The 12,856-nt window shown below is 30.9% G+C and overlaps 1 protein-coding gene across 3 annotated transcripts in view; it reads right to left on the bottom strand.

Annotated features, from left to right (window-relative positions):
- The window catches only part of LOC106786845 (WD repeat-containing protein 47), a 55,039-nt gene that overhangs the window by 19,156 nt on the left and 23,027 nt on the right, over positions 1-12,856 (bottom strand). For all 3 annotated transcript variants that reach the window (XM_014748679.1, XM_014748677.1, XM_014748678.1), the window contains exons 5-6: positions 8,320-8,430; positions 8,132-8,207 (exon numbers count right to left, since the gene is read on the bottom strand). In XM_014748679.1, coding sequence (XP_014604165.1) covers positions 8,132-8,207; positions 8,320-8,430 — 187 coding nt within the window. The remainder of the gene's footprint in view (positions 1-8,131; positions 8,208-8,319; positions 8,431-12,856) is intronic.

A 12,856-nucleotide genomic window follows, 5' to 3' on the forward strand; every position in this document is an offset into this window, starting at 1 on the left:
GAAACATTCCAACGAAAATTCCTTGGATAATTAAGCTGATCCGAAAAATTGCAATGTACCCCTTTCCCGATTACATTTTGCACGGCAATTAAAACAAACATGCGATATATATATCTATATATATATATAGAACCATAGCAAATCCTTTGTCTCCTATTTCAGGCACACATTTAACAGACTCAGACGGCGCCAACGACCACACAAAAATTTGCTTTGTTGCATATTAGTCAGCGTATATTCGTTTCTCTCGGTATCTAATTAAAGAAGAAAGTTAAAATTTGAATCGTTCGAAGGATCGTTTCAAAATTAAAAACAAAAACTTAAATGTCAAAGATTAATTGTCGCGAATAAGATGCGTTGATTTTTCAGTTTCCTCCACACAATTTTTTCACTATTGCAATGATTAAATGCATTTAAACTTAAAATTGTTAAACGAAAGCTTACAAAATTTGTTTGATCGTTTCGAACGATGTTTTTCCGCATTTAAATTACTTTAAATGATTGAAAAATCTCGTGTTAAAATAAATAAATATTTCATTAAAATTAAAACTATCTTCATCGTGTTGGATGACGTTGCGTTACGTTGTATTTTTCATTTCTATTCATTCTATCCGTGATAATAATAAAATTATCAAGAAGAAAACACGCTAACGAATCCCTTTTACTTTGTAACTCGTGTCTGTATTTCTTCTTCTTATTATTATTATTCTTATTGATTCCTCGTGTCTTCAATTGCAACGAGTATGCACATTTATATCTCAATAAGCTTCCAAAGATTTTGTACCTAACGGTATCGAGGTAAGATCGGTCATCATCTATGAATGTTTTCAACCGTGAGACAAACAATTTAAAAATAAAAACTATCCCATACACTACACCATGAATAAATCACGTTCGTGTACGTAGACCGAAAAGTCACGCGTAAATGATAGTAGATTTACATGCATTATTGCGATTTGAAATTGCATCAAATTGCATTTCTCGAGGAATGAACAACAAACCCCCCTGCTTTCTCACCCCCCTCGTCCCCAGTCACTACGTCACGTGCCATTTAAAGGTAAAATACCTTTGACCCACTATTACATTGTCTATATTTTCTAAGGAGAAATCACATTTATGAGAATTAATGAAACGATGATAAATAAAACGATCATAGTAATTGCTGTTAATAATGATTATATTTCTTTTGTCTTTTCCTTTAGCAAATTATTTCATCCAGTTTATATTTCTAAACGTATTTTGATCTATCCACTTATAGACAGGATAATCAAAATCATTATATAAAGCGTCGTCATAAGAGCGAGCTATTTATTTCATGATAAAAAGATTTCTCGTTAAGGAGACAACGCGGAACGAATAAAAAGATGATGATCATTCTTTAGAAATTACACTTACTAAGAAATATCTTCTAGTATTTTACTTCTAACAGTGTGGGATTCGTAGAAAATCATGATTTAATTGTAACCAATGGTCCCCCCAACACAACAATGATAACGATGTCAGATCGTTTTTATTCGGTTTAATAGATAATTTATCGTCGGTGCCCATTTATAAATTTATCCCAGCATTCTTTTTTTTTTTTTGTTTCCCCGATAGGATGATTTAATTGAATGACGCGTTATGCTACTTTTAAACCGTCCCGTTTGGAATTTACCATAACGGGAAGGGACGATCTTATGTGGGATGTTGTCAGGGAATGATACTTAATACGTAATCTTTGTTTATGTCAAATAAAATATTCGTACAAGGAAGCAGGAGGAGAAGGAGGATGAGGTAAAAATATTGAAAAATATTGAAATAAGTGTGGGTTGATTCAGGGACGATTGTGCGTAGGATGTTACCTGTGGATCATCGTGTTTCAGGAAATGCACTAACAGGTATTTTCATATCTTATCTCAGATGCAGGTAATATTCTATTTAAAAATATTTTGATGAACAAATCATTGCAATACAACACCGAACAACGTATACCTCGTTACTACAATAATTTCTAAAACAAATTGTTAAGTAAATATGATTGTTTTTCTACTAGATAAAAGATCAATTAGAATTGATACGAATCTGGTGTGATGGTTAAACTTTATATATAATAATAATATTTCAAAATCGATCTCTTTCGTGACTAACGAGATCGCAAAGATTTCACGAAGCGTGTAGCTTTCGTAATCGTCGTGATGACTAATCCATGTGACATGTTCATACCATGCATGGCACGCAATGACGTAAGCACAAAGAGACGCACCAATGCGTCGTACCACGTGCCAAGGAAACATACCTTTTGCCGATAAAACATTCCACAAGTTGACTTAAATAAAACCTTCGAAATCAATCGTACGAATTCGAGTCAACAAATGTTATATTAATTTGTTTAATAAAAATACAATTACGAATGCATTATCGTTTCCCAAACTAAAGAATTATTAATAATTGATTTTTTTTCCAGAAGATCTTATTTTGGAAATAATCCAACAAAAGAAAACTTGGCATAGATAACACAAAAGTATGTATGCATACATAAATAAAACAAATATGTTCAAAACGTTAACCTAAACGTAGGCGATAACAGATAATCAAGCTTTCCCACGTTCAAAAAAATTATTCAACAAAATTTCCCCTATGAAGGATCGAACAATAACTAGCAGCACGAAAAGCGAGCAAGCTACTTACGCTAAAGCGCCACTTAATAAACAGTTGCATTTAAGATAATATAAAAATGTATACAAACAAATTTTAAAAGCATTTTTCGCATTTTGATAAAATACTTTACCATGTTAACACCATAAAGGTATACTACTAATATACCAAAGCTCGTTAAAATCAGTGAGGGCACAACCGTAAGGTCTCCTTATAAGTATAATACAAGGAAGATCATGGTCAGTCCCTTTTTTGTTTTCCCTTTCGAAGATTCGAAAAGTTTAATCCTATTCCTCGTGGGAACCAATGAAGAATACAATGAACTCTCGAGCGTGACACTTTTGGTGATTTAAACAGAAAACGTTGTCAATGAAAGGGTAATATTTCAACTATATATTTGAGATAATGCCGAAAAGTTTCATTAAATTCAGTAACTAATCGAAATAATCCAAGAAAATCCTCCAAGAAAACTGGAGGAAAGTTAAGAAAGAATAATCTTACCTGATCACCATCCTGAATTCCTTCTTCCCAAATCGGATCATCCCAACCCCCGGATGATCCAGAAGAACCTCTACGACCTGGATCCCACGAGTTTCTCTTGGGGTTATCTAAAGAATCCGTAGATAGTCTTCTTCTTCTATCAAATGAACTTCTTTTACTAGGAAGATTTGTTATAGGTATACTCGATGTTGTTTTACTATCCTTCTTTGAAATCCCGTTGGAATTGAGCAAGAGGTCATGACTCAAGGTTACGTTAAGATTACTACGAAGATTTCCACTAGACCCGGCAAGACAACTTTTAAGATTTCCACTAGAGACACTTATATTTTTCGAATAATCTTTACTCGAAGAACCAGGTTCGTTTTTGGAAGAAGATCGAGAATCATTAGCAAACAAATTGGATAAATTTTTCGTTGAATCTTGATGACGTTGATCACCGGTTTTTGGAAGATTCGTCATCGACTTTGCTACGTAATCTCGTCTCAATGGTGAATTATAATTTAATACTGTGTCCTTTTTCAAGCAACCCATTGATCTACCGATAGGATCTCTCCTAAGATTTGTTCCGGCAATTGTATTGTAATGGGAATAGTCCCCCTTTTTCGAATGATTTATAGTACCGGTCGAAGCACCCAAAGGATTTTTTCTCAACGTGTTCGGAAAACTCGAAGGATGTAATTCCTTTTTAACAGGGGACATAGGTAATCCCAATGAACTTCTCCTACTTGGCGAATTTCCATCAACACGACGAGCACCGATAGAATCTTTTCTGTTCTGATAAAAACTACCCACGGATCCACGACGATTCCAACAATTTTCTTTAGCGTGTTTACCGTGCACGTCGCAACATTTGTCTATTTTCATCTCGATTTTAAATAATTCCGGATTGTTCTGTCGCTGTTCCAATTTCACGTCCCTAAAGAGTTCCTCCAATTGACGTATTGCGGTTTGCTGTTGATGATGTAAACTCGACATGACGATGAAAATAATCGCGGTTCTTTTAATTTCCTTCCACAACGTTCAAATTTAATACGAAATGAATGACATCGAATATAACTGAAAGTTGGAAACCTTTTGGGGAAAAGGGGACGGGACAATTTTTGTTCGGTTAAACAAACGAATTGCGTCAAGTTCGGGTTGGGTTAGGTTCAGTTCAGTTGGGTTAGGTTGATGGTAATCGTAGCACGTTTGGCGTGATATTAAAACTCATGTAACAACGATGTTACATGTAAAACGCGTGTGCTGCTTAAGACACGTCCGGTGAGGTACTGCTGGCCTCCGAAGTGAGAGAGACCTGGAGCCTCAAAGGAACACTCCATATGGATCCCCACCAACCATGCTGAAGGCATTCGTAAAGCCGATGGATGCCACCATATTAGGTCAAACTATATGAGTTTGTCGCGGTAAATCTTCATGACAGGGCAACCAGAAAATGTTTCGTTTCCCTGACCCTGACACGTTCGTTGAATTATCAAGTCTTTGATCATGAAACTTACTACACTCAATCTTAAAACAATTTCATTGAGTTTACTCTCTTCCTCGTTTCATGGAAGATGCACTTTTGTATTGGCCTTGACATTCTATCAACTAAACTCATTTCAATATCTTTCATGCAACTACGCAGGAGATCACTTTCACTGCGATCGTGAACTTATGAAAGGTAGAATTATTTCTTTGGGTAACAATTAAGAATGATGATCAGCTCGATTACGTTTGTAGACCAAAATGTCGATGACTCAGGATTATTTGTTCGAGCATAACAAATTAACATTATGTCATTTGATCTATCCTCGAAGATATATTCAATAGAATAGCTATGTAATGTTTAGATAAAAATATATACAGTAAGAGTGAGATAGAAAAATCTGTTAGTTTTATTTTTCTGTTTTATCGACGATCTTAATTATAAAATATTACCTCCCCAGTGGCATCTAATTGAATACCTTCACATTAAATAATATAAAAATGTATTTACAGGTTTCTACTATAATCAACTTAGCGTGTGCAACGAGATGGAGCTGCATTTCTCTTGACGTATTAATAAACTGCATACGAATGTACTTCTTATAATATCATTTATACAAAGACTTCTTTTATACGATTGGTACGTAGTACGTTGGGGTTAAGATCAGCAAAGACCACACGATAATACTTGCTTTATAAACTCGTATTTTTCAACTGCACGAATATTTTGCATTAGCAAGTAGGAAAGTTTTTTTTCTTTTTTAGAAAGAAATTATTAAGTAGCTAAGTTAACCTTTGACCTATCTATGAACTTCAGGAAAAAATTCGATTTATTAATCGTTTTATGATAAACATATAGAAAATAAAATTGATTATCGTGTTAGCAAGTTTCTCATTTAACACCCACGCATTTAGTAACTATCGATTCTAGTTCACCTTGACGCTTGAAAATATATTATGCATATGCGATATCTAGGAAAAGGTATACACTTTCGGAAAACTGACACGAGAACGAAAACAACCGGTGTCCAATTACTATCTGTTAGATCGCATAACGATTCTTTCATTTTCAAGTTGACACGCTATTCGAGTATCATTCGTTTCTATAAAATAAAAGAAGAGTATTTTAAATAGCAAAAGAAAAAGAAAAAGTTAAAAGTTACGTTAATTATATCTTTAAAATTAAAATCACGTAATACAAAATGTATTTTCATTTATTTTTATGCACAAACGACACGTAACTATATGATATCAAATTTGTATGCAAATATCATAGTAATTGTTTGTAAATGCTAATAATTGAAATCATTCCTATTGAAATATAAACTTTTGTCGGACACAGACGGATGTTATACTCGTCGAATACAAATGAGAAAAAAACTTTGAAAATTCAGAAAAAAATATGCTCGCCCACGCGAACGGGAGGAAAACAGAAAAATAAAAAGAAATGATCATTTCGAGATGTTGTTTTTTTCTTCGAATCGAACGCAAAATCTTCACTTCACTTCACTTCACTTAACTTCACTTCTGTTTAACGATTTTGTACGAAGGCGTATTCGTTTGTATTATATTATTATACGTTGCGCTAGATTAGCATGAACGAATTGCGTCGTTTCGTAATAAAAGATTATTCAAGAGCGAGATTCTTCTAATAAATAGATAGGTATGGTCGTTAGAATTTTACACGTGGGTTGACCGAGACCTTGAAAATTCCGTAATGCACACACACAAATGTTGCATAAATTTATTTTTCTTTTTTTATCAAGACTTAACTAAACAATTGAATATATTCGATAGTTTCTTTACTGCAAAGTTCATTTTTTGATCATTATACGAATATAATTATGTATTGTAATTTATAAAAAATATACGAAAAGTTTCAAATGATTAATATTCAATTGATTATAATTAATTAAATAATAATTATATCAAATAATTATATTCAAATGATTATTTTCATCATATTTCATTAGATGCTGCAATGTATATACATATATATATATTTATCTACCTGCAGCAGTGTTTTCTACGAGTAAATAACAGATTGATGTACGTTCTACCTCTAGGGAATGCATGATTCACATATATACATACAAACGATTATTGTGATCGAGTTAATATCAACTAGAAACGTTCGCATAATCGCGTAACTCTTTGATATCGTCACGTTTATCAGCAAAAACATAAACGTTGACAACTATACCGACAAGTTAAAAGAAATATCTCAATCAATGAAAAATAATTTACACTCCTATATATATTACATTATTTTTATATTCCATTTTTTTTTTTTTGCAAATACCACAAGCAACACACGTATAATAAGTTTATCAGTTTCTCGCAATTGATCGTTCGTGTTGCAATTTAAACTCTCGATTCAACGGATAAGGAAAGTTCTCGTTACGTTTGTAAAAGTTGATTACGTTTATTCGAGGTTAACTGAAAAAGGAGAAAAAAAAAAATTTAAGCGAAACATTTGACCATGACCTATTAAATCAACTAAACGCGACCAAACAAAGACAATGATGTCAACTTTTTACACGACAGGTGAGTAACTTTGATCAAGGCTAATATTTAACTACGAATTAATGTACGATTAATTTTTATTCATTTTTTTTTCAAATTTCACGAAAGAACAAATGTATTTCAAGGGTATTGTATTTGAATCAAAATCAGATTAGAAAAATTAGGAACAATTTACTCACTCGTAGATCACACGATGATCAAGTCTGTTCTTTTTTTTTTTTTTCTTTTTTTTTTCCCCTCGACCGAAAAATAGCCGACATTTCCGTCGTAAAGCAACGAAAAGCTTTTAAATGCAAATTTACGGCTGACGTCACACAGCCATTGTTACATTATCCGGATGGAATCTTCGGTAACGGAAGTATACTGGTGTCCTAACCTTTTTTTTTGTTCTTTTTTTCTCTACATATTTTTAGGTTTCAAGTTAATACAACGTAATTCGAATTTTCTCGCGCGTGGGCAAATTTTAAATGAATTAATAAATTTTATTTGATCGCTTTTTAGAAATCAACTTTGATATCTTTGTTTAATGTAAGATTATCGTGAATGAACTTTAAAGATCTAACGATATCTGATAATACTTGGGAAAATGTTCAACCACCCACGCTGAATCAGCCACTTAAATGCAATTAGTACGATTAACGAGGAATTTCTTAATAGTTATCTACAACGAATTAAGAAGAATAGAATAAATGTTATTAAATAGAAGAAGAATAATAAAATCTGCCTCGTGTTCAATTATATATATATATATATATAGTATTTTTTTTAATTATTATAAATTAATTATACTCTTTTATCTCTTTAGAACTCGAAACAAAATCAAACTCGTTGATCTTTTCCTCAGATAAAATGATAGATAAAAGTTTGCTATCACGAGAGAGTATAATGAAAATGAAATAGCAAGTTTCACTTTCTTTTTACACAGATTAATTGTTAATAATAAATCGTATATTCGTCTTAAATATAATAACTTGTTATTTTTTTGTATCTTTTCAAATTAACTTACCTTTGTCGTCTTGATAATATCATAATGACTCTCGTGAATTCCTGATTCGTTAACACACGGTGCAGAATTTTGCCTTCTACACGATAAAAAGAAAAAATAATTGTTAAATATGTTTCTTCTAATCGATTGATATTTTTTTAAATATTAGATATTTGTTTTTAGGATTGTTTATAATGACAGACACTTACGTGACTTGATCGTAACCATTTATCAATGGTTTTGGTGATTGAATACCAGATCTGACAGGTGTACTCGCGTGAACTGGGGAAGGACCTTTACTACCCAATGGTTGTTTTATACTGCAAACATTTAAAAGAAAAAAAAAAAAACACATAAATTAAATTATTTGCATTTATTTATTGCAAGAATAAATATGATCGTGATCGAATAATATTCGACAAAAATACGAAATTTTAATAACATAATTATATATTTTTATCAGTAACTGAAAGAAAAAGTATAGTTTCAGTAATGAATTATATTTTTCATTTATATTTGATTACATTAATTGAAAAAAAAAATATCATATATGTGTCAAGTAAGTTAAATAAATTTTTTAATAATCAGGATGTGCACATATGTGTACACACAAAGTTTCGTCATAAACAAACTAATTGTTAACCATCCAATTAAAGGATAACGGCAGTATGAAATATTATAACACGAATACACCTAACAATCTTATTTTTCCTCCCCTTTATCTACTTTTATTTTTTTCCGCTAGCTATCCCTTTTTTCTTTTTCTTTTCGCAACGTTTCACTCCTAAGATTCTACATTTCATTCTAAGAATTTCGCAGGTGTATTTTCCAATCTTATTCGTTATCTAAAAAGATTTCGCGTGTTATTTTTACAATTTGTCCTCCGTTATAGTCATCGTTCCGTTAGATAATATCACGCTGCGTCATTGGTCCATTTTATAGTTACTTTATTTCCTTATTTTTTCTGTCTTTTCTTTTCGTTAATCTTATTATTCGTATATTTTTATTTAGGAAAACGGTAAAGTTTGTAGACTAAATGTATATATATATATATATGTGTACATAATTCGTCTAGTAGAATGAATCATAAAAAATCAGAACGAGCATATCGTCAATTTCCTGATGAAGTTGGAAAAATGAGAGGAAATTGTTCATAAGGCTTTGCACATCCGCGCTAGAAAATTGGCACATCAATTACGATTTCAGTAAAAGGAAAATTGAATAATTTCTAAATTCTTTATAATGTTTTCAAGTATGCATTTTCACAAGAAAAAAATATATATATCGTATCGTGTGAATACTTTTAACCGAAATATTGAAAAAAGAACTGAAAAACTATGTTACCAGTTTGTTAATTTCATTGATTGATTTAACCAATCACTTCTAGTAATAAATAATATATTTAATAGTTTTTAATATATATAATTAATATTAAATGTTTATATATAATTAATTTTTTTTATGTTATATATAATTAATATTAAATAAAATATTAAACAATTTACCGATTAACGCAAGGCGGCGTAGTACCGGTTGCACTTCTCAAATTGCAATTGGTATTGTGATTTTGTTTATTGTATACAGGCCGATTGTTTACAGACACGCAAACACGTTCTGCTATACGGAATCGTGGTGTCGTCGGTTTATGATAAATCATCCTCGCTAGAAGTGTACCCCTTGCACGTAACTATTACACGGTTTATGAACTTCTTCAACTACGACGATGACATAAAGACATCGTTACAATGAATCCTAACTATTTCCACTAGAATATTTAGAACGTTCTTAACGAATACACTCACGAACGTATAAATAATAAATCAAAAACTCTATAAATAATAATAATAATAATAACAAAAATTGTCTCCAATAAAAAAACAACAAATCATTCACTCGTAATTGATGCACAGATTCGAAATTTAGGTTTTATTGTACAACAGAAAAGGTAAGAAAAGTTAGAAAAAATATGAGAAATATATTGACAAGTAAGATTATTGTTGTACTCGTGAAATAACAAACACTGAAACACGACGTCGCGATGCTGCCACGAAGGAAGCTTGGCGTCGAATATCAGCGAACCGAGCAGGAGCCGTTCCACGAGCTTCACTCGAGCACCAGGCCTCCTGCCATTAGAACCAACATTTTCTGACCCGTTCTACGTGTGTGTATGTATGCCTGCTGCCTGACTTCGTTCGTAATAACAAAGCGTATCGTTACTCGCTATCTATCATATAGTTTGCTTTCTTTTTTTATTATTAATTATTCCAATCGATACGATTTTAACATTTGATTTAACGTCACTTAAGATTTTTCTTAAATGAAAATCAAACGTATTCTTAATAAAACACGTTTTTCTTCTAATATATTATAAGTAATATATATATTTAATTATTTGAGTGTGTAAAAGATTTTAAATAAGTGTGGTTATTAATTATTTTGATATTTAACAAAAGAAAATAATTGTAAAAATTAAGGAAGATAGGAAAAAATAATAACTGCATATATGCAAGGATTATTATTGTCATAGTACTTAAATAAATTAAATAATTTATTGAAATTGATCGTAATTATTATTTTACAGTTTTGGAAATGAAATATTTGAAGTAAAAAGCTTTTTAGTATCGATCTTGAAAACTATAGTTATATTTATTTCTATTCGAAACGACACGTTTGAAATGTTTTTTTCTTTATTTTAAAATCCTATATTTTATACTTTATAATAGACAAACATATCGTCGAATAAAAATATTATTTGAATTATCAGAACGTATAAAAAGCATTGTGATCGTGAAGGAAGAAGCATTATATATAATACGATGCATGAGTAGCCACGTGAAACTTTAACTTTCACGAGGCTTTTCGCTATCGATTTTAATATTAATAAATAGTACGTTGCACTCTCGTTTGTTAAATATTTAACTATTCATAAAGTAACATGGGTTTTAATATTTACTTACTTGTTTTATGATATTATTATAATATTATCTTCCTTAATTTTCATTTTTATTTCTTTATTTAAAACAAAGTTATCACAATGATGAATACTTTTTCTTATTATTATTATTACTAGCAAATTATTAATGAGTTTATCAGTGAAAACATTTTGACAAGAGTATGTTAAATTGGTTTTCCTATTCGTGTAAAAGATAATATTTTTATTCGAAGAGAAGAAATGTATCTGATGTGAGAGAGTAGTAGTAATAGTAGTAGTAATACTAACACGTTCACGAGAAAATGATATCCAACAGATGTCGTGAATCGAAAGGCTTCGAAGAAAGAACCGGTGCGGCACAGTTATTTCACTTGTTCTAAACTCTATACCTACTATTGAATTTTTAATACTCAATGTACGTTTAAAGAATGTACAAACGAAATACGCACGATTAGTTTCAACGGGTTGAACTAAAACATCATCGTGAATTGTTTTCTCTGATTTACATTGACCCGAAGTGAGTTACCATGAATTGTTGAATTTTATTTCTAATAGAAATTCAATTTCAATTGAATTTACAAGACAAATTGTTCGTCAAATTTTTACTAAAGTATATAAAAAATAATTATGTAAGGTAAAAAACAAAGATATTATATTTCCTCATTTATACGCATAATAAATGAATCATCTATGACTATGTATGGATAGAAAAGTACGTTTTCTCCTAAAACAAAGGCTGATTTGTTAAAAAATCCTTAACTTTCACGTTGAATAATTATCTATCTTTTTTCTTGGAGGAAACAAGAGAGAAAAGTTAACATAGATTAATATTAACTCGAAACGAATTTTCAAGCATGTATTGTACAGGGTGTCCCACATAATTCTAGTCACAATTTTTCAAGTAGTAGCGATAATCTGATAAAACAATATTTTTAACAAAAGTTCATTTGTTTTTGATTGACTATACATTGCATTTTCTACAAGTTAACATTACACTGCCATTTGCTCCTGTGAATATACTTTTCATATTTTTTATACTTATAGCAAGCGGATTTTAATGATTTTATATATCAAAATTAAAGTACACTCTTTTTTCTACGCGTGAACAACTTTGTCGGGTTATAAATTTACCACGTAAAGTTCAGGAATGGTCAGGGAATGCAACACTGTAAATTGTGCATCTTTGCAATTTCTCTGAAAAGTTTGGCTAAATATTTTTTATACTTAGAGTAAATAAATTATAATAAAACTTATATTAAATTAAAGTACACTCTTTTGTCTACGCGTAGAATACCACATTGAATTAGAAATAGATTCGCAAAGATTCATAAAATGTCAGAGAATGCAATGCTGTAAATTGTGCATCTTTGCAATTTCTTTGAAAAGTTTCGGTAAATATTTTTTATACTTTTWGCAAACGGATTTTAATGATTTTTATATTAAATTAAAGTGCACACTTTTAGCTACGCGTAAAATATATTTTCGAGTTATAAATCAATTTGCAAAGGTTTAGAAAATATCAGAGAATGCAGAGATGTAAATATTTCCTACTTTGCCAAGTCGTTAAAAAGTTTTGGCGAATATTTTTTATACTTTTAGCAAACGGATTTTAATGATTTTTATATTAAATTAAAGAGCACTCTTTTGGCTACACGTAGAGTATAAATTTGAGTTATAAAATAATTCGCAAAGTCTCAAAAAATGGCAAAGAAAAGTTTGCGTGTCAGGCAATGTGAGCAATGCCTAAGGCCAGGCATTGTTAACATTGCCGGGGGWGGTTTGGAACCTAGGCCGGTATTGTTAACAATGCCTGG

This window comes from Polistes canadensis, unplaced genomic scaffold (assembly GCF_001313835.1).
Source record: "Polistes canadensis isolate GaletaPanama2010 unplaced genomic scaffold, ASM131383v1 scaffold_85, whole genome shotgun sequence".
In the NCBI taxonomy this organism is placed as follows: domain Eukaryota; kingdom Metazoa; phylum Arthropoda; class Insecta; order Hymenoptera; family Vespidae; genus Polistes; species Polistes canadensis.